The 22,922-nt window shown below is 43.6% G+C and overlaps 1 protein-coding gene across 1 annotated transcript in view; it reads right to left on the reverse strand.

Annotated features, from left to right (window-relative positions):
* Positions 1 to 22,922, reverse strand: part of LOC142363343 (ranBP2-like and GRIP domain-containing protein 4) — a 37,644-nt gene that overhangs the window by 7,131 nt on the left and 7,591 nt on the right. Inside the window, exons 7-26 of the mRNA XM_075437602.1 lie at positions 22,385 to 22,577; positions 21,601 to 21,691; positions 20,519 to 20,728; positions 19,820 to 19,998; positions 19,540 to 19,715; positions 19,100 to 19,223; positions 18,585 to 18,746; positions 18,110 to 18,247; positions 17,873 to 18,019; positions 17,216 to 17,398; positions 17,049 to 17,132; positions 16,415 to 16,553; positions 16,150 to 16,247; positions 15,709 to 15,883; positions 11,118 to 11,285; positions 9,761 to 9,853; positions 8,681 to 8,871; positions 7,935 to 8,163; positions 7,313 to 7,411; positions 7,005 to 7,147 (exon numbers count right to left, since the gene is read on the reverse strand). Of these exons, the coding sequence (XP_075293717.1) occupies positions 7,005 to 7,147; positions 7,313 to 7,411; positions 7,935 to 8,163; positions 8,681 to 8,871; positions 9,761 to 9,853; positions 11,118 to 11,285; positions 15,709 to 15,883; positions 16,150 to 16,247; positions 16,415 to 16,553; positions 17,049 to 17,132; positions 17,216 to 17,398; positions 17,873 to 18,019; positions 18,110 to 18,247; positions 18,585 to 18,746; positions 19,100 to 19,223; positions 19,540 to 19,715; positions 19,820 to 19,998; positions 20,519 to 20,728; positions 21,601 to 21,691; positions 22,385 to 22,577 (3,022 nt within the window). The remainder of the gene's footprint in view (positions 1 to 7,004; positions 7,148 to 7,312; positions 7,412 to 7,934; positions 8,164 to 8,680; positions 8,872 to 9,760; positions 9,854 to 11,117; positions 11,286 to 15,708; positions 15,884 to 16,149; positions 16,248 to 16,414; positions 16,554 to 17,048; positions 17,133 to 17,215; positions 17,399 to 17,872; positions 18,020 to 18,109; positions 18,248 to 18,584; positions 18,747 to 19,099; positions 19,224 to 19,539; positions 19,716 to 19,819; positions 19,999 to 20,518; positions 20,729 to 21,600; positions 21,692 to 22,384; positions 22,578 to 22,922) is intronic.

Below are 22,922 nucleotides of genomic sequence, written 5' to 3' on the forward strand. Positions count from 1 at the left end.
GGGAGAGCCGTGGATGTTGTCTACCTTGACTTCAGCAAGGCTTTCGACACAGTCTCCCATGATATCCTCCTAGGGAAGCTCAGGAAATGTGGGCTGGATGAGTGGTCGGTGAAGTGGATAGAGAACTGGCTGAATGGCAGAACTCAGAGGGTTGTCATCAGCGGCGCTGAGTCTAGTTGGAGGCTGGTAACTAGTGGTGTCCCTCAGGGGTCAGTACTGGGCCCAGTCTTGTTTAACTTCTTCATCAACGACCTGGATGAAGAGTTAGAATGTACCCTCAGCAAGTTTGCTGATGACACCAAACTGGGAGGTGTGGTAGACACACCGGAAGGCTGTGCTGCCATTCAGCGTGACCTGGATAGGCTGGAAAGTTGGGCAGAGAGGAACCTGATGAGGTTCAACAAAGGCAAATGCAGGGTCCTGTACCTGGGGAGGAACAACCCCATGCATCAGTACAGGCTTGGGGTGGACCTGCTGGAGAGCAGCTCTGCGGAGAGGGACCTGGGTGTCCTGGTGGACGACAGGTTAACCATGAGCCAGCAGTGTGCCCTGGCTGCCAAGAAAGCCAATGGGATCCTGGGGTGCATCAAGAAGAGTGTGGCCAGCAGGTCGAGGGAGGTTCTCCTTCCCCTCTACACTGCCCTGGTGAGGCCTCATCTGGAGTACTGTGTCCAGTTCTGGGCTCCCCAGTTCAAGAAAGATGAGGAGCTACTGGAGAGAGTCCAGCGGAGGGCTACAAGGATGGTGAGGGGACTGGAACATCTCCCCTATGAGGAGAGGCTGAGGGAGCTGGGCTTGTTCAGCCTGAAGAAGAGAAGGCTGCGAGGGGACCTAATAAAAGCTTATAAATATCTGAAGGGTGGGTGTCAGGAGGATGGGGCCAAGCTCTTTTCAGTGGTGTGCAGTGACAGGACAAGGGGCAATGGGCACAAACTGAGGCACAGGAAGTTCCGTCTGAACATGAGGAAGAACTTCTTCCCTCTGAGGGTGACGGAGCACTGGAACAGGCTGTCCAGGGAGGTTGTGGAGTCTCCTTCTCTGGAGATATTCAAGACCCACCTGGACAAGGTCCTGTGCAGCCTGCTGTAGGTGACCCTGCTTCGGCAGAAGGGTTGGACTAGATGACCCACAGAGGTCCCTTCCAACCCCTACCATTCTGTGATTCTGTGATTCTGAGCCACTTCAATCTTGGCAGCCTGATCCACGTGGTGGTTGTTTTGATGTTCTTCTGTGGCCCGACTCTTAGGGACGTGGGCGTCCACGTGACGGACTTCTACAACCAACTGCTCTAGCCGGGTAGCAATATCTTGCCACAATGGGGCAGCCCAGATAGGTTTGCCTCTGCACTGCCAGTTGTTCTTCCATTGCTGCAGCCACCCCCACAAGGCATTGGCCACCATCCAAGAGTCGGTGTAAAGATAGAGCACTAGCCACTTCTCTCGACTGGCAATGTCTAAAGCCAGCTGGATGGCTTTCACCTCTGCAAACTGGCTGGACTCACCTTCTCCCTCGGCAGTTTCTGCGACTTGTCGTGTAGGGCTCCATACAGCAGCCTTCCACCTCCGCTGCTTCCCCACAATGTGACAGGACCCATCCGTGAACAGGGCATACTGTTTCTTATCTTCTGGCAGCTGGTTATACAGTGGGGCCTCTTCAGCATGTGTCACCTCCTCCTCTGGCGATCCTCCAAAATCTTTGCCTTCTGGCCAGTCCATGATGACCTCCAGAATTCCTGGGCGACTGGGGTTTCCCATTTGGGCACGCTGGGTGATCAGCGCGACCCACTTACTCCACGTAGCATCGGTGGCGTGATGCGTAGAGGGGACCCTCTCTTTGAACATCCAGCCCAGGACCGGCAATCGTGGTGCTAGGAGGAGCTGTGCTTCAGTGCCGACCACTTCTGAAGCAGCTCGAACGCCTTCATATGCTGCCAGAATCTCTTTTTCAGTGGGAGTATAGCGGGCCTCGGATCCTTTGTATCCCCGGCTCCAGAACCCCAGGGGTCGACCTTGCGTCTCCCCTGGTGCTTTCTGCCAGAGACTCCAGGTTGGGCCATTCTCCCCGGCTCCGGAGTAGAGCAAGTTTTTAACATCTTGCCCTGACCGGACTGGACGAAGGGCTACAGCATGAACTATCTCCCTTTTGATTTGTTCAAATGCCTGTCGTTGCTCAGGGCCCCATTCAAAATCATTCATCTTTTGGGTCACGTGGTACAGAGGACTTACAATCTGGCTGTAATTTGGGACGTGCATCCTCCAAAAACCCACAACACCCAGGAAGGCCTGTGCCTCCCTTTTGCTGGTTGGTGGAGACGTAGCTGCTGTTTTGTTGATGACATCCATTGGGATTTGACGGCGCCCATCCTGCCATTTTATTCCCAAAAACTGGATCTCTTGTGCAGGTCCCTTGACTTTACTTCGCTTAATGGCGAAACCAGCTTTCAGAAGGATCTGAACTATTTTCTCCCCTTTCTCAAAAACTATCTCCGCTGTGTCACCCCATACAATGATGTCATCAATGTACTGCAGATGTTCTGGAGCTTCACCCTTTTCCAGTGCAGTCTGGATTAGTCCATGGCAAATGGTGGGACTGTGTTTCCACCCCTGGGGCAGTCGATTCCAGGTGTACTGGATGCCCCTCCAGGTGAAAGCAAACTGTGGCCTGCACTCTGCTGCCAAAGGGATGGAGAAGAATGCATTAGCGATGCCAGTTGTAGCATACCACTTCGCTGCCTTTGACTCCAGCTGATATTGAAGTTCTAGCATGTCTGGCACTGCAGCACTCAGTGGTGGTGTGACTTCATTCAGGCCACGGTAGTCTATTGTCAGTCTCCACTCTCCAGCAGATTTTCTCACTGGCCATATGGGACTATTAAAGGGTGAGTGAGTTTTGCTGATCACTCCTTGACTCTCCAGCTGGCGGATCAGCTGATGAATGGGGAGAAGGGAGTCTCGGTTGGTACGATACTGTCGCCGGTGCACCGTTGTGGTCGCGATTGACACCTGTTGTTCTTCCACCCTCAGCAACCCCACAACGGAAGGATCCTCTGAGAGACCAGGCAAAATGGACAGCTGTTTAATTTCTTCCCTCCCCACAGCAGCTATGCCAAAAGCCCACCGATACCCCCTTGGGTCCTTGAAATACCCTCTCCTAAGATAGTCTATACCAAGGATGCACGGAGCCTCGGGGCCAGTTACAATGGGGTGCTTCTGCCAGTCCTGCCCAGTGAGGCTCACTTCAGCCTCCAGTACACTCAGCTCTTGGGACCCCCCTGTCACTCCCGAAATGCAAATGGACTCTGACCCTTTGAACTCTGATGGCATTAAAGTACACTGTGCACCAGTGTCCACTAGAGCTTTATACTCTTGTGGATCTGACGTGCCAGGCCACCGAATCCACACCGTCCAATAAACACGGTTGTCCCATTCCTCCACCTGGCTGGACGCAGGGCCCCTCTAATCCTGGTCAGAGAATTTGCTGCTCACCTGCTGTAAAAAAGACTTGGAGGTCCCCTCCAGAGGATCGGAATCAAGATCAAACTGTCTATCTGGTCTGGAGAGCTGACTGCTGGAAACTGGAGTGGCATTTTTCCTATCAGAATCCCCTTTGGTGATTGCTTTACCTCGCAACTCACGCACTCGTGCCTCTAGACTTGAGGTAGGTTTTCCATCCCACTTCCTCATGTCCTCTCTGTGGTCACACAGGTAAAACCACAGGGTGCCCCGTGGTGTGTAGCCTCTGTATTCCCTCTCCCGAGCAGAGAAACGCTTGCCCCTAACAGCTGAGATGATGGCCCGTACAGGTGGGGATTAGGACATGCTCTGTTCGAGTCGCTGGACCTTCTGGGACAATTTATTCATAGCTGAGACAAGGGAGGAAGAGAGACTTTCCTCATATTGCCGGAATCTGACAGCCGCCTCATCCACTGTTGGTGCCTCTTTACCTTTCCAGTTTACAACTGCCAGTGAGCTGGCATATGAGGATGGTGCTCTCCGCACAAACTTTCTCCACATAGATGCTATGCACTGGACTTCATTGGGGTCTGTGGGTAACTGGTCATCGTCTGGTTCGTTATAAACCAGCTCTCGCACAGCTAATTCCATCAAGTACTGAATACCCCTCTCCATATTGGTCCACTTGCCAGGATAGCACACAAAATCATCACTGAAGGGGTACCTCTCTCTCACGCCTGACAGAAGTCTCCGTCAGAGGCTGAGGACTTGTTCCTTCTTCCCAATGGCCTTGTCAATGCCCCCATCCCTGGCCAGGGATCCCAGCTGCTTGGCTTCCTTGCCCTCTAATTCCAAGCTGCTGGCCCCGTTATCCCAGCACCGCAGCAGCCAGGTGACAATGTGCTCGTCTAGGTGGCGGCTGAAATCTTTCCGCATGTCTCTCCGCTCGCCCAGGGACAGGGACGGGGTGATGATCTCTGTCTCTATCTCCCGCGATGACCCTGGCTCATCGTCATCCCTCCTGGAGCGATCTGCTCTCTTTGCGTCTTTCTTCAGTTTTACGGGGGTGACTGCTACCGGCACAGGTTGGTCATTGGGCTCAGCCGCGATGCCTGCGGCTGGAGCTGGGGCTGGAGCAGCTGCTGGAGCAGCTGCTGTGCCTGCCGGGGAAACCGAGGCAGACCCTGCAGCTGTGGCAGCAGCAGCCGTGGTGCTGGTCGGGGGGGCTGTGACCGCCTGCTGGGCTAGAGGGGCTGCAGGGCCGGCTGGGAGGGCAGCGCCAGTCGCAGTGCCTGCCGCTTCGCTTCCCCCCTTTCCCCTTTAAGGCACTGGACAGTGCTAAACAGGGCAGCTCGGTAGGCGTGGGCCAGACCCCAGCACGTTGTGGTGATCTGTGTCTCTCTGGAGTTCCCGGGGTGACAGCACACTTTTTGCAGATATTTTACTAGACTGTCTGGATTGTGTATTTGTTCAGGGGTGAGTTTAAAATACACCGGTGGTGCCCACTGCCCTAGGTACTTGCCCATGCTGTCCCACACACCCAGCCACTCACAGCTATCCAGCCCCGGGGCAGGTCTCTGCATGATGTTCTTAACGACTTGTTTAACCCTAAACAAAACCTGCAACCCATTCAGGAGGCAGAACAATAGGAGAGTGCTGGCCTGAGCATCCCAGGGGTACTCGAAATTCTCAAGAGCCCTTAGGACCAGCCTGAGGGAGAGAGGTGGGGCGAAAGAGTGGGGGAAGGCATCCCCTCCGGTTTTCCCCACAGATTGGGTTTCATTATTCACAAATTCTAAGACATAGGATCCGAGGTATGGAAACGACTGCAGTGCCGCATGCAAATACAAGCCTAATTTCATGCACAGTGATGTTATCATGTCATAAGTCGATATCGTACAGTAGAGGAAAATCATCCTCCTAGTCCTTTTCCCAGCCATGATGAACAGCATGGCAATGAACACATAGTGCAAGTACGGATTTACATAGCAGAGACACTTGATCAAAGTCAGAAACATTTTTAACCGGCGACTATTTTACACAGAAATATGCGTATAACAAGAAAGCTGTTTTATCACACACTGCTCCGTTATCCACGCCCCACGTCTGGGTGCCAATTTAATGTTTTGGTTTCGGCCCGGCAAGAAAAAGCGCCATGCGGCCACCCCTCCCCCTGCCACGGTGCGGAGGAGAATGGAAAGAAAGAGGCAGAAACTGGTGGGTCGGGATAAGGGCAGTTTAACAGAACAACAAAGAGAGGGAACAGGAACAACGGTACAGATAAAGAGAAAACACAACAATGAACCGCACGACCCAGACAGCCGCTCTCCCGGACAGGACCGGCGCCACGCACTCCCCAGCCGCGAGTGAGTTCCCGCCGCACCGCCCCCCCCCCCCCCCCCCGGAACCCAGCGTGACGTCACATGGTATGGAATACCGGGCTCTGTTTGGCCAGGTGGGGTCAGCCCCCACCCCCCGGCTGTGCCCCTTCCTGGAGTCCGGTGAAAATTAACGCTGTCCTGGCCAAACCCAGGACAATAAAGTTAATTGTTAAATAGCCCTGTCACTGTCTGTTATCACTGCTATAATTGTTATATGTTATACCAGTAGTAGCATAGTAAGAATCGTCCAGATTAAAGAAGGATGGACTTTTTTTGATGAAAACCTAGCAGAGCACAGTGATGATGGGACTGGCTCTGGTTTTCAACAACTGGCACCCAGCAACTTCATCGAGATCTACATCTCCAACCTGCAGACTGTGGGCACAGGCCACACCAGATACATCAGCCATGAGCTCGGGATGCAGCAAGCGACCGCCCATCACCACACATCACCTCTCCTGCCATGGAAGACCATTACATCAGATGGAGCCTGAAGTCATGGATTAAATGAACTCAACGGACACTTTAAAGTGATGATCCATAGACTAAGGGAATGATATCTGGAGACAGGAGAAGTGGTGGTGATCAACTGGACAATGGGGGACCTGGACATGACGTAGATGGTATGGAATAAGGGGTGGATAATGTCCTGGGTTCGGCAAGGACAGGGTTAATTTTCACCAGAAGCCAGGAGGGAACACAGCCGGGAGGGCTGACCCAACCTGGCCAAACAGGGTACGGTATTCCATACCATGTGCCGTCATGCTGGGTTCCGGGTGGGGGGGAGCTGGGCGGCGGGAAGGAGTCGTGGCTCGGGAGCGTGCGGCGGCAGCGGAGGTGAGAGTTGCTCTCTGCATTCTGCTGTTTGTGTTGTGTATTCTCCTTATCCGTACTGTTGTTGTTCCTGTTCCCTTTGTTTGCTGTTCTGTTCAACTGCCCTTATCCCGACCCAACAGTTTCTGCCTGTTTCCTTCCATTCTCCTCCGCACCCCGGCAGGGGGAGGGGCGGCCGCGTGGCGCTTTTGTTGCCGGCTACAGCTCAACTATAACAAGGCAGTGCAAGAAATACAGACCAAAGCACACAACAGAGACAGAAAAGTGAGATAAGCAAAGCATTTTTCAAAAACTTGCTGTGTAGATAGTTGGTTTTATTTTCCAGAAGTCACCTTACCTCTGGTAAGGACACAATTGGCTCAAAGTGGATATCATCGCTATGTACCACCTCCTCATCACTACCACCTTCATCCTCATCTGCTTTACGGGCTGTCTCTCCAAACACAGCTGCTCCTGTATTCGCCCATTTGAAGTTTTTATCTAAAATGAAGAGTTACATTTTAAACTTTGTGTAGTTTTTTCTTCTTGACAAAAACTTGAAAAACACTGTTGTTAACTGATCAATCAGGAGAAATCTGGTGCACAACTGGTATACTGTATGAAGAAAAAGTCCATGAGTGTGTCTCAGAGTCTAGGTGAACTCACCTTTTGAGCCAAAAGCAAAGTCTCCAGAATTTTTGGAAGCCAGGTCCGCAAATGACAAGCCTGCAGTATTGCCGAAACCAAACGAGATGATTCTGTTTTCTATCAAGAGGAGAAAGTCAAAGGTTTTTCTCTGCCTTTCTTAAAGAAAATCTATTTAATGTTATGTAGTCACAAGAATAAACTTGAAGTAGTCTCTACAGTATTTTTACCTTCCAATAAATTTAAAGTTTGTCTGACACCTGTCATAATGACAATCATTTATTACGGTTTAAAAAAAAAAGAGCTCAAGACTGTGCGAGATAGTTTCAGTACGCTACTTCTGTGCAGATCCACAGAGCTCTAATAAGTATTCACGTGGTTTTTAACAGTAAACTAATGAGAGAAATTACATCATATATAAATTATGCAACAGACTAGCATTGCTCTGTAAAAGTGCCATTTGAACACACCAGAACTTGATGTATGTAGTTTTAATTCCCAGTCACATTTTTACTAGATTGGTACTCATGCTTCCATTTCACTATTGGCACTACTTCTGTCCAAGGCAGTGGCTACATTAAACTGATCTACAGAAGAGCATACTTACGTTCCTACAAAAAAACAGAACATACCCTAACCTTACCTTGCGCTGACTCCGAACAGTCCGAATCACTTTTTTTAGCTGACAAGTCTACAGGCTTGTCATCAGCTCCTGATAAAGTCTGCGACACACGCACAGTTTCCGTGGTGGAATCTGGTTCTTCACTGTTGGTAGCTGACTGGACAAATACTGTCACCTCACCAGTTGATGGAGTAGCTACTTCTTCCTTACTGGTATAGACTAAGCCAGTTGAGCTTGTAACCTCGTTCTCCTGAGATTAATGAAAAAGTAGATTAACAAGCAAATAAGCTAGAAGAGCCTAGTATTCAAACCACCTCCTCAGGAGACTAAAAACAATAATTTCAGAAAAAAAGAACACCAAGAAAAATTGCTCTTTTAAGTTTTCCGAAGTTTTTCATTACACTTAACACATAAGGACATTAACTTGCCAAGAGACTGAACTATCTTTGTAGTAATAAGCTTTCAAAAAAACACTATTACTTTCCAAAATCAGTTAGTCCTTACATATACACACATTAGGAGCTATTTTACCAGCTAAAGCAGTTTATACTTTATGAGAAGAGCTGTACCTTCTTTCTCTTCCCAGGGAACTTCAGATCTAAGCTTCTGGTTCAGTGTTGGCAAAAACTCGAGGCACAGTCACAAAATAGTCAAATAGTTTTCCCCCACTGGATGTTTTAGTTCTCACAAGGTGAAAACTACATAAAGTCTCACACATATATGAAATAATTGTACAGGACAAAGTCTAGTCAAGATTTAGCTCTTACTTTTGTTTCTTGAATGTTAACTTCTGTCTGAGAGTCTTCTGGGCTGTCATCCTCAGTATCACTGCCGACACCGCAAACAGATGTAGAAGGAGCCTGCAGAGTGTCTGCTTTAGCCTTCTCCTCAGCAGTTGGTTGCTTTTCCCAAGTAGTAGCACATTCTCTTTCATTTTCACTTTTGCCTGTGATGCCTACTGCAAAGAATAAAAATTAGTGGAAAACAGCTGCGAAGGCAGCTAAAGACTCAAGTAATTTTTGGCAGCTACATTGTAAAATAACCTCATGATAGCCAGAGCAACCTGAAAACACACTTGAGGAGTTTTTCAAATTGCATTATTGTTTACACAGTGGAAGTGAAGACTAACTTAACTTCACTCCACTCAGGGTGGTCAGAGCTGGAAATTCATGCTTGGTTTTCTATTGCTATCAGGGAATTTCCATGCAATGATGAAAAGTATAATCTTGCAGCTACTACTACTACTACTATCTTCCTTCAACATTTGCTCTTATTTCAGATGGCTCAATATATACCACCTCATTTTAGAGCACGTCCCCAAAAAAACCCCAAACTTCACTTTTATAGAAGCACCTACCCAGATTTTCAGTTACACAACACTGAAGTCTGAGGCGCAGCCAAAGCAGACAAACATAAGCAGCAAATTCAAGCTTCTATGACTGCATTTTTAGTATCAAGACCAAATTATCTTGTTTTTCAATTGAACAATATTAACTCATATGCTTAACTTCAACTGACTGTCTGCAGAAGCAGACGTAGATAACTTTTGTCTTGTACACTATCAAGCCAAGCTGAATTCTTCATAGTCAGCAGAAGGGGCTCAAGGTAGGAAGACACTTCAATATTCTTGTTTAGAGGCGTCCCGAAACGGACATTTCCTATTCCTGGTACCACTTTACTGCTAACTAACAGTTCAACATACTGAGCTTAAAGCTGTATTCGGAGATGCATCTTTTCTGCTCCCAGAATCAGTGCTTCTAAAAAACTATCTCAGGAAACGCAGAACTAATCTTGGTGCCCATGTGTCCTTCATATTTAGAGCTTAAAACTTGTGCTGTAAGACATACCTTTTACAGGATCTTGCAATTTCTTTTTATCTTCTGAATCGCTGGGATACAATCTTCCGTTAAGTTTCTCAACAGCCGTTTCATAGTCTTCATCTTCAATACAGGAAACAAGTGTAAGTTCTCAGGCATCCTCTAAGTACAGAGGAGTCTGCTAAGCTCTTCCAACTCACAAGCCTAGCAAGCATGTATCATTTTTGCTTATGTTTTAAGAATTCCACAGGTCAGCAAGTAAGCTTTCACTTCCTATTTTGCATGCATGTGCTCCAGTGTGCTACTAACACTTCCTCAGCCTAGGTTGTCACAGATGCATGGCACAGGTTTTGTTTTCAGAAAACACGTTTCTTATTGACTGATTTGATGAAGACGACCACTAAACAGAACTGGGAAGGAAGACTGAAGATCTTTTATATAAAAACTAGCAAGCTCATATATTGGCGGGAGAGGGCTTGTCTTCTCCAGTTTTCTGTTGGATATAGTGCTTCAGAACTTGCATTTCACACATTTGCTGCTGAATAAAGAGTAATTTAGTTGCATGCACCAAGATTTGATATCAAATATGTCTAGTTTTAGTATTAGGAATTTGCTTTAGAAGAACAATAAGCCATTAATCTAGCATTCTGGGAACCTGAGCATGTCCCTTTTTGATAAAGGCTGCCTCGTAGTTGTCTTTAAAAAGAGTTACAGAAGTAAGCCTCTTGCTCAGTTGAGACTAGGCTCAAATATCTGATTGTTTAGTCTTACCTAACCATTGGTAATATGAGTGTCAACACCTTCAAGACACCAATACAAATTCCTTTTAGTCCTTCCTGGGCCTCCATTGTACTATTTTGTCTCAAAGACCTGAGTGTACAGCTTCGGCCATAAGGAAGATGACAAGATTATTTCCCATCGGTCCAAACAAAAATATTTGAGTGTCTGATGGTTCTGACAGTATTCAGGTTGGTGCCGTAACCACTACCCTAGGGAACCCGTTCCAGCAGCCGACCACCCTCTCTGTGAAGAGCCTTTTCCTAATGTCTAATCTAAACTTCCCTCGACAGCTTCATTCCATTTCCTCGGGTCCTCTGCTGACCCCCTTAGGGAAGCTGTAGCCTGCAATGAAGTCACCCCTCACTCAGCCTTCTCTTGTCCAAGCTGAACAAACCAAGTGACCTCAACCACTCCTCCCAAGTCTCCCTCAAGGCCCTTCACCATCTTGGTCACCCTCCTCTGGACACACTCTGATAGTTTGATGTCCTTCTTGTATTGAGGCACCCAAAACCGCACACACTGCCTAAGGTGGGCCCACACCAGTGCAGTCTATTACACGCTTCCCCCACAAAAAATTAACACAAAGATCAACTGTGGCACTCCTTACCATCATCCTCGTCACTCACACATCCAGGCTTATTCTTGTAACAGTAGAATGTTGAAGGTAGCTTGAGAAAGCCAGCTAGAGCTCTCTGTTCAGGGGTAGGCGTTAACTCGTAAACTATTACAACCTCATCAGATGGACGATCATCTTCTGACACTGTTATCTTCTCAGCTTTTCACAGAAATTGAACAAACCATTAAAACTGAGTAATTTCAGAATAGGGAATAACATTAACCCCACACTGCCATTATTACAGAAATGAATTAATTCTAAGTGAGTTAGAAATATGTTCAGAGCCTTCATATTTTCTGTTCATCCATGGGAAACAAAAATCAAAGTTACACGATGCTAGGACAGAGCATCCTGTTAAAACTGAAGAAACTATAGCCTGCATGCCCAGCTACATCCTGTTGTATTGCCTTTGTAATTCAAGTATCAGAACAGAAACAAGCCTGCATCTTTACATTGTTACAAGGATTGTTTAAGTAAGTCCTCATGCCAAACAAAATGCAACTACGGAGAAGAGGGATATGGGTGTTATCTAGAGGTAGAGGCAAACTTCAGCCCTGAAAAAAAAAGTGAAGCTGTCTACAGCAACATGCTCTATTGCATTACTTAAAAGTGCTTTAAGTTCTAGAAAATATTAAACAGCAACTGAATAGAACTTATTTCAGATTAGCTAATCAAAACTCTGATTTCCCATAGGTAATCTCATTTTACCATAATAGCTATGGCTGAAACTTTTACTCTTACAAAAGCAAAATAATTTTTAGTTTCATCTTGTTGTTCATATCATGACAGCAGGATATGGATGTTTTCCTGTATTTTCTCAGAATATTATGCAAAAACACATTAACCCTAGCTGATTTAACAGTTAGGACTACATCTAGTACCGTACTATCAAGATATGTCGGTATCCTGCATATTAGCACGTGTTTTATTCACTCAGATTAGTTAAGCAAGTGTCACAACTGAACAGAGTAAGTTTGCACCAAGTTTACCACAGACATTTAAGCGTGGAGTATTTAGTCTTACAGCCATTAAAGGTTACAGCACAAACCAGCTTTCCTTAGGATGAGAGAATTTTCAAGAACATATCTTCAACAACAACAAACATTTCTTCCAAAGTCAGTCAGGTAGATGGTAAGAGCGTGAGCTTCCTTTAACCCGAGCAGTATAAAGCTAGCTAAAAGACCCTGGCAACAGAGGATCTAGTCCTTCATATTCGATAGACAGCATTCTCAAAGAATTATTATGCAGTCTCTCTCAGTAGCCTTTATACAAAGTAGCTGAATAAGAGAAAGACACTAAAAAGTCACTTCCGATTAATCCATCGGTAACGTCCTCCATGAAGCTGATCTATCAATCAATCTATCAAACGCTGGCTGAAGATTCTAGCGTTCCAAACATCCACTCAAAGTGAGAAAAGAGTTCAACAACAAGGATTAAGATTACAACATGTACTTGCCCTCAGAATATTAAGACTGAGCAAGATGTCCACTTGTTCAGTTATGTCAGTTTCTACTCAACCTCCCCACAAGAAAGTTAACTTTTCTTATTCAAAAATGCTGCAAACAGCTTAAATGTATCTTCACAGGCAGCCTTGAAAACAGAGCCATGCATACAGACAAAATATTCTTAAAAGACTGTTGGTTTTGTGATAATAGCGTTTTCTAGTCAGGGCAAAAAACCCACACAAAACATTGTTAGTATACGGGAGGAACAAAATAAGGAACAATACCATGCACAACAGTTCTTTTCACTGGTGTATTACATTTGTCCTTTTGTTTCGACTGACATTAAGACCAGGTAGGCCTAAATATCTAGCTAGTCACAATATTGATATTTTTTTTCTCCTGCATACATCAGTGAATATCTTCTGGATATGAAAAAAGCACCAGAGGTTAAACATTAATGCATGTAACCCACACAGTAACCTGCAATTGACATAACTCTGACTCTGACTTGCAAAGCACTTATAAAAAGCTCATGGCCCCACCGGAGAAAAACTTCAATACTTTTGCCTGGAGGTGCAGAACTACTACGAGGTTAAATCTCTTCTCAGTGCTGCTCTAGCACAACTCAGAAGCCGCTCTCCAAAAGACATTCCCCATGAGAAAGCCTCAGATTATATTTGCATCGCGTAGGCTTGAAAATCTGATTTAGAAAGTACTTCCCAAAGTCACTTGCTACTAAGTCAGAGCTCAACACAAAGCCACCAAAAACTACACTGAAGACAATTATCAACTATACATAAATCACTATGTATATAATCATACCCTAGTTATCAGATTGGAAGAACAGTCCAGAGCACCAGGAAGGAGTATTTTGCTTGTTTGTTTCAAATACGCACACCCCCCCCCCACTATAAAAGCAGGATCAATTTGAGGTAGCAGAAGTTCTTGCAGGTATGCATTGGTGCAGAATGCTTAATCACTTCACATTATGATCACTGAATGATGACAATAGAACTGAATTGTTAATAAACTCCACGCACAGGGACGTCTAAAAACACAGAACAGCTGACTTTAGATCACATATATAGAACAGGAGGAGTTCAGTGTTTAAACAGGAACAGCTTCTCTAGAAAGACAATTTCGGGAAAAGAGTGTTTGGAATGACATTTTGACATTTGTAAACAACATGAGACAGTAACAGAACACTGTCTTGTGCAAACTAGAATAAAACTCTGCTTTTTAAAATTAAAATGCTGTTGAATTGAGTATGCTTACAGCAAGCATACTTGCAAGAAGCACCGTTAGTAACATCTTATAATGCCATATAATCCAACTACAAGCTGTAACAGTTTTGATTACAGGTTCTGAATGTAAACTAATTGTTTACTCAGCAAAAGTTTTCTAACCACCTAAAGTAGACTTCATATTATAGATGAAGTATATACACCTAAGCAGTAGCTAAGGAGTTTGCTTTCTCATTTCTGTGCGCTCCTTGTTTTCAGAAATGCAGTAGTTAACGTATCGATAATCAGGAAACTGAATTAAACATTTCCATCAGAGAAGCTAAACACATTCAAGTGTTCTACTGGATAACCTGCCTGAGATCTTCAAGCATATTTCACTGAAGTGGAAGACCTCAGCTACTAAGACATCTAGTCTCTAAAAATAACAAGAGAATTTAACTTCTTTAGAAAAGGGAAATTTTAGAGATCCAGTGTGCACGTTCAGTAAAACCGTGACAGAGAAGTGCAACGCCGACACCCTCAGAAAACAAGGCAAACAGAAGCCAAAAGCTTAAATAGGGCCATCCACTGTGCCAGCTCGTATTAACGTACTAAGGGCTACAGACATTCTTCAACAGGACAAATACAGTAGTCAGACACACAATTTGAAGTACTCTTCAGCATGCATGCTAGTTATAAGGATTACTGAGTCAACTGCTTTGCTACAGTTGGGTTACTGTCCATGCCTGCTAAAGTGTTTTTATCACACATTCAGTGCAGTGTGTAAATACCTTTACTATCAGCTTGCAAGGAAGATGTGCTTGTCCAAAAGGCCACTGGATTAGATTTAAAAAGGCTAAAATTAAATCCTAAAAAAATAAATTGTTTTGATATAAGTGTTTACCTGGAATTTTAAAAGGGTAAAACAGACTTATCTATGTTCTGGAAGCATTCCATAGTTGTATTTCACAGTAGGAAATTTCATCTGTTCATTCTACACAAGCTTATCTGAACCACGGGAATAAACTGCAGCCATCATCTTCTGCCACATCACTTTATTATACTTTACTTAATGAACAGACAGTATGCCTTCATTAATTCTGAATTACTAGTATGTAAATTCAACTATGATCTGATTAAGCAGTATTGCACTGATGGGAAGCAGCACATGAAGCCTTTGAAGGAGAAGTACTCTAACATTCAAATGTTCACAAATCCCATTCTTCTCACAAGACACTTCAGCACATTACAGTGGTCATGTTGCAGCCACAACTTCTGCAAGCACATCTTCTTCAGACAGTATCAGAAACTGTAACTGAGGCTGTAATCACGTCATCTCTTTTCAGGCTAAGGAATGAGGCTAACATCTACTGTCATTGAAGCTACACAGCTGAAATTGCAGAGGCCAATAACAAAGACTCTAAACAACGGTACAGAGAGTAGTTTTAGCATACCCACCCATTCACTCATGGGGATAATTCAAATTTTAGCTGAAGCATACATTTGCTGTTCTTGCACTTTACCACTCAGAGCAAAGGCCCAGGTACATGTACTGCCAATCCAACTACCTGTTTAAGTCTCAAAAAGCGAATCCACAGCTCCTCCTTTAAGCACTTCAGCCTGAGCTTCAGCTACAGCATTTCACAGAGTTACAGCTCCTACTTGAAGTCCCCTTTCTCACTAACCAACAAACCTCCATCCTGCATCACACGTTTTCATTTCTATATTAACATAATTATGACTTCAAATTCACTCGTTTAGTTGAAACTCTTGAGAGCTTCTGAACATGCGACTACCCACATTAGAACTGAAAGAAACTACCTATTACCGAGACAACAGAGTAATGAATAGCACAGAGATGACCGCTTAGTAAGTTGCGTAGGTGAATAAATTACGAGTTCAATTGACACTTACCTTTGTCTAGAATTCTAAATGAGAAGTTAGAGGGTCCATCTTGTGTTGAAGTAGGCAAGTTGTCCACCTTGCTGTCTAGAGGCTTCCGAGCAGCACTAGAGCTTTTCGGCGGTTCAGAGGCTTCCGGTTCTTTCTGCACTCTGTTCTGAGATGCTGGAATAGCCTGTGTTGCAACCTGAAGAGAAGAAAAGGTGAAGTCACACGTACCCTGTAGGGGACTTCTGCTAACGTATTACAGACATATTTTGCTGGCTTTTCCTCCCAAACACCATATCCCAAAAATTAGGCAGAAAGATAAATTATCAGTTTATCCCTAGCAGTCCCAGTTTACCAAATACTATATAAGGACCTGCAATTACATCCAACCACACACAGAATCAGAAAAGCAGCCATTTTCAGTAGATCACTGGAAGTAGCTTAAGCTGATAGATTTGTCCTCACCTTCGTTGGTGTTACATTGGTTGCGGCAGTTCTGAGAAGATACTGAGAGTTATAGGCAGGTGACTGGCTGTAGTAAACAGACGGGCCAGTGGTGGCAGCTAAAAAGGAACAGCAGGAAAACAACTTATACTTGATTTCTTGTTGTTGTTTTGAATGGACTCTCCCCAGCAATCAGTTTATAATAGTGAATCATTAAAACATTGCTGAAATTTCTTCAAAAGTCTTACTTGGTTTCGTTAAGTGTTTAGATTCAGCAGCAACTTGCCTGTTAATGGTGCTTCATGAAGATTTTGTGCTCTCTGGTAACCCTCTGACATTGTATCTGTTCCATAGCTTTCAGCAGGCCACCGATGAGATGATGTATTTGACCTGGAATTCTGAAGTTTCATTTCTCGTATTTCATTCTGTCAAGACAAGTATGCCAATCATGAGCATAAGTATACATTACACAGGTATCTGTAGGACAAAACATAAGGAATGGTCCTTACCCTCTTGCTATTTAAAAGCACGTTCAAGCTCAGAAAACACAAATAAAGTCACGAGGTACCTGTCAGAATCATCCAAGATCTGCCCATGCATTACAAAGTAATAAGATTATGTTCTAAAGCCAGGTAAAAAAAAAAAAGCCAAGGGGATGAGAAACAAACTGATGAAAGCAGAACTCTTTCTGCATACAGTCGTCAGCAGGGTTGCCTCTACACCCCTGCCCATGTCCCAGCCAAGAGTTATTAAGCAAAAAGATTTACTCTTGAACTCATTTTAGGCAGATGTTTACAGAAGATAATGCCACTGATTTTAGTAGTAGTCTAAGAACTGTAACTTAGCCCTTGCTGTTATCATTAAGTCCATAACTAAAAGGCTAACTGTTCTTCACTGAATATGGTGACAAAATTATTTACCTTTAAAGCTTCCAATTGGTGACAGATCATTTGAAGTATAGATCTGTGATCTTCTGCCCACTGAGGAGGAGTTTTAGGAGAAAACTAGGAAAAAAAGTAAATTGAATCTTGTGAATTTTTATTCAAACAGAACAATTCCCTGAAATAATAATAGCTGGCTAATATACCTTGTAGCTCTTAGTTGGTGAAAAAGAGAACTTAGGTGGTGATGGAGTGGAATGTTTCATCTCTGAATCTACAGCTCGTGACAGACCATTTCTGAAGGCAGGACTTCCCTCTTCACCATTCTTGCCAAGTTCCTGGATCACCGTATCTAGCATTTCCCTCACAGTTTCAATAGACACCGGCAGCTAGAAAGTTATTTGCAACATGAGTCATGACTGCAATTCTCCCTCAGAGCAAGACAGACCACACTCAGAATTCTGGCTGAACAATTCACAAGGCTTCCATTACATGAATTCTGTTTTTTCAACAAAGCTCTACATCTGTTAAGATTAACGTAAGACAACTATTGACACAAACATTAATTCTATTTTTTCAAACTATCAACCTCTATAAAAAGACAGTGGCAAAAGCTATCTGTTTACATTAAAGCTTTCTTCCACAGAGTAGTCAGAATATTGATGATCTGGCAGGTTACAGAAGTTACCCAGAGTTTATCAACCCACTGGCGTTAACCAGGCTATTTGTCTTCATCAAAGAAATAAGCTGAACTTGCCTAAATGCAACGCCTGGTCTAAAAAAGCTAACATGAATGCAAACACTTTCATTTTGAAACAGTAATCAAAGCCTTGAAACAAGTTTTTCAAGCAAGAATTACTCACTTTCTCAGTTACTGTCATATCCGAGGAGCTTTCCTCAATGATCTTCATTAGATACTGCTTGCTTTTAAGAAGGTAACTTTTGCGTTCTTCTTGTTCTTCTGGCAGCATGGCATCATTTTCAATCTCTTCTGCCTTTCTTTGGAAGATCTAAAGAACAGGACGCAGATCAGTCACGATCAGTCAGCAGGCGACTGAATAAAGCAAAGTATTTCAGGGTAATGCAATTTATAAACTTACCACAGCAAGATTCCAGTATGAAACCACATTCTTAATCGCTTCAAATGCTAGTAAAGCATCATCAGTTTTGCCATCAACTGCATCTAACGTTGCAAATGCTATATGTGCCGCCTCTTCATACGCTGCAACCTGAAAGACCTACAAAGAAAGTGAAAGACAATGCATACCTAACAACAGAATGACACATCCATTATTATTTTTCTTCCTATAATACAGGGAAAATACTTTTGGAAGAAAGTTGGTACTAAGGGTGTTCGGTGCCTTCCAATCGTATACACAGTTTTAAAGGTAAGAATAAAGCTAAAAGGAGAGACTTTCCCCCCTTCATAGGACACTGATACTACCAAATCCCATCATTAACAGTTTTACAGTAATAACAACGCAAGTTGTACAACGCAGAGAAAAATCCCACAACTGTGTAAGTTTCTGACACAGACCCTTCTCTCACTTCAGTCCTGGCTTAAACAATCTATACCTGAATGTCTGCCCTATGGAAGTGTTTGAAGAGAGGATCCGTAGGTTCAGGAATACTCCTCCTCTTTTTGATAGTTTCCAGCATAGGCAAAACTTTCTTCCAGTAGTAGACACTTCGTCCAATGTATTCCTTCTGGTCGTAGAAGGAGTTAAGGCTAATGCCCTGGGGAAGAAAAGGGAACCAAAGCACGTTATTTCAACAAATGTAAGTCAAAATGCTATTCGTACATATCCTTCTCGTGCTTTCTTGGAAAGTTCCAAGAGTGCTTCTCTGACACTTGAGATTCAACCCCGCAAGGGATTTATCTCAAGAGGTATGTAAAGCAACACACATGTAGAAAATAACACTACAGTTTAAGACCATACTTTATAGGGTGACTAGAGCAACTAATCTGCCCGACAAAATAGACAACAGTTCTCAACAACACATTCTCATCCCTCTGCCTGTTTATAGTTTGGAAAATAGGATAGCAAAAAAACTCGGATTCTACATATCTGAAAATAATCTCAGCTTACTGTTTTTTGCAGGCTTTTTGCCCAGTGTATAATTAAGGCAGGTTGGAGGCCATGCTTCTCCAGCATTCGCAGAGTACTTATTCCATGCTGTACGGTAAGCCTCAGTTTTGCTGCTGTTCCTGGCCTGAATATCAGAAGAAACATTCCTTGATTAGTATTCTCTGTTATTCATCTGTTCACATGTTATTTGCTTGATGAATATAGCCCACAGTTTTAGTCCTAACCTGCCTCTAGTTTAGAAATGCATTGTTAGAAATGAAAAGTCCATTTTTAGAAATCTTTCAAGTGTACCAAGTCCCTACTACAACAAAGCTTCAACGTCCAAAATATGTCAAAGAAGAAATTTAATTTTACAAGAATCTACTGAGACCAATCCAAGCTGTTGTAGCAGAAGCTGCCTAAAGGCTCGGTCAAACATTTCCAAACTGAAAAAGCCTTACGTTGCTTTCCTCTGAAGAAGAGTACGAACAGCATCCCACCAAGATCTTTGCTTTTCAGTATAGAGCTGTTTGCACACTGGCAATGGTAAGAATTGGGGCTGATGTGCACCGTAGCGAGAATTAAACTTCTCTTGCAATTGTAAGTTGCTAGTGAATATCACTCCAAGTAGAAATACCTAGTTTTGGAAAAAAAAAAAAAACCAACAAAAAAACCCAACATAATCAACATCAATAAACTTGAGTTGTATCGTACATTTAAGGACTTGGAAAGCTTACTTACTTCCAGGTCCAACAGGCAAATGGATTCAGGGGCATCTGTCTCAAGTCTCGACGTTTCTTGGGGCAAGTGAAAAATCTGTTTTAACCATTTGCGCATTGGGGGTAAGACCGACAGAGAGTTCCACTGCAAGCCAAGCCACACAAGGTGCTGGAGACTGCCATTGTGCATTCGAACAGCACCTATGCAAAAACAAAGTTGGATGTAGATGTCAGCTTCCTACAAGGCAGCAAAAATTGTATCTGATCAAAGCTGGGTTTCACATTTCATTCTCTCAGAGCAGCCAAAGATACTTTGCAGAACAATAAGCAATAAGATTCCAACTTCCACTTACGGAAGACTGCAAACTTCAAATTAGCCAAACATACATATCAAGCATACAGTTCATCCGAGTGCTCAAGCCAGCAACCCCTTAAACTTCTGAGACTGTGACTCTCAGATTTCCTTTCACTTCCATCCTCGCCATGTTCAATCCTACAGGTGACTACTTTTAGCAAACCTATTGAACTTCTCCAAAATCTTTAAGGAATTACTCACAAAGCGTTTCTCTACTTTGCAATAAAGTCTAAGTCTTGCCTAGGACATTAGAGCAACTCTGGGCAGCTATTTCAGGGATTTGTCTTTTGTTGCAGTGTGAAGTATTTGTCCAAGAGCTTCCGGTACTGAAAGTTGCGCTGTGTTTCAGAAGGTAACACGTCTTACCCATATCGTATTTATGAAGTTCCACTTGCACTGGTGCTTGTGTGCTGACATTTCCAATATCATCCATGCCAATAAAAGATCTCTCTCTAGAAGCTCCACTCTCAAACAGGCTATCAAACAATGTAAATGAACCGCTCTGGTTTGCAAAACATTCCACAGTCTCTTTAAAGAAGTCTTGCTTGCCGTGGCTTAAGTTCAACAGCATATGACCTAGAAAACAAAAATACCACTTCGCATAAAGAAAGCGGTGAACATAAAGCAAGTAACAGTTGATACACTGGACTGTTCTTGCTACCCAAGGCTGGGTGGGAAATGGGATTTCCCCTTATGAAACCTACAGATTCTTAAGTTATGTTCTCCCTGTAATTAGGGCAGCGTTTCAGCACACAGGCTTTCCAACCTTCCAGTGACAACCATCCCTAGGCATTCAGAAATCCAGTTCTTCAGGAAAACAAAGCCATCTTCTTTCTTGTTATTACTATTCTAAGGGCATTGGTACTGTCCTTCAAATAAGGAGCTGTAATACAAGTGGAAGTCTGTCTTATCAAAGTCCATTCTGAAACAACTGAACCTGATGTCTAGTGGGTTGGTTTGTTTTCATCTGGGCTCTGCAAGAATTTGTAGACTGAAGAACTGTCTATACTTAGCAGCAAAAAGAGCAAAGCTGATGAACAAGTAAGAGGACAGAAGGAGAGGGAAACAACAGTATTTTCTTTTCCTCCTGGAGCTAACAATACTTGCAAAATAGCAAGAGCAAGCAGAAGCCATTTCCAGGACATTAAGAGACCACAAAAATTAAATTCTACCTTAGTGTGCAGGAGAGGCAAAAAGGATAAAAAAAGACACACGTGAAAAGAACATACTCTACTAGCATGCTAAAGCGGAGAAAAAAAACACTCTCGGTCTCAGCATCAAACCACTCTTCTGTTTTAGATGTGTAGTCAGAACCTAGAAAGTTTTATTGCATGTTCAATTGTTAACATTACATTTCAAGATAACAAATATGTTCTTTAACAAACCACTTGGCTCTTAAAGGAACTACCCATAACACTGAAATGGAACAGCGTAGCTGTTTTTATTACCAGACTGGCTTTTTCGATCACAGGCCAACGTTTCTAGCACATCTTGTCCAGCTTGATCCCCCTTTATTAGTTTTGTCTTTGGTTTAGGAACCTAGCGAATAAAGGAGAGAATTGTTACAGCTCTTTCACAGTAAGAGCAGATAATTTAGTCTTACGAATTAGGAAACAAGCTTCTTTTTAGCATTAGAAAACTATTTAAATATTCATTCTGAAGGTACTATGTCACATATCCCAGGGAGCGGAGGAACTCCCCCAAAACACACAGAACTGAGGTGGACAAGTATAGCTATTGCAAGCAACAATAACTGTGCATCAGGGCAAGCAATACACGGAATTTAAGTAGTGCCATAAAAAGGACAATCAATTTTACTTCATAAGGCGAAGAATTAAACTTGATTTTTCAGTTCTGCTCTCTACCCAACAAGTATCTGGGAACAATACAGTTCATACACTTCCCTCCCTATAGCAATAAGCCTAATCCTTAACACAAGTGTTCAGCTGTATTACAGAAAAAGGAATACGCTGTGGGAAATAAACTCACTAGCCTTCAAGAATCAGGTTACTCTGATAAGCGAAACAGGTGAAGACACACTTTTACCCTATTCATGTCGTCTGAAACCTTTTCAAGAATTGTGAGAGAGTAGGGTTTGGTGAGTTAGGAGGGAGTCTTTCCTTAGGCAGACAAACGCCAGTTCATCTCAGGAATACAGGACTTCAACATACGTACAGCAAGACCATTTCAAGAACTGCATCCACTAATGTCATAAACTGAAAAATTACTTACCTGGAAACTTATCAGATAACACAGTGCTGCTAGTTCACACACAACTCTCCACTGTGCCTCACTCTGTTGGGCCATTTTCAGCAGCAAAGTTCCAGCATGCATGTATAGCTGTCCTTTCATTTCCACAAACGTACGAGACAACTCGTCAGCCCCATTCACGTATGGTTTCACTGACTGAAGCACACAATCAAACCTAAGGTGTAGAGAAAACTCGTTCTAAACACAGTCCTGGCAAACGCTATAGCAGATGGTTTTGATTGATGCCATTTAACTGTGAATCAAGTAACTTCAGGAGTCAATGGTTAGTACTGTCTGTTGCTTAAACTTGAGCTGCACTACAAAGTTCAATAATGGTCTCAAACTCCCAAAACTCTCAATTTCTTAAAGTAAAACATGTTAAATATTACCTAGATATTCAGTCTTTTGCAGCACATCTTTGCACAGCTGCTTTCAGAACTATTCTCCCAAACCAAGTGGATAAACTTGTTCACTACTGCAGACTGAGACATGTGCAGGAGGCAGTAGTCACTCTGCTCTT

The sequence above is a fragment of the Opisthocomus hoazin genome, chromosome 1 (assembly GCF_030867145.1).
Source record: "Opisthocomus hoazin isolate bOpiHoa1 chromosome 1, bOpiHoa1.hap1, whole genome shotgun sequence".
NCBI lineage: Eukaryota > Metazoa > Chordata > Aves > Opisthocomiformes > Opisthocomidae > Opisthocomus > Opisthocomus hoazin.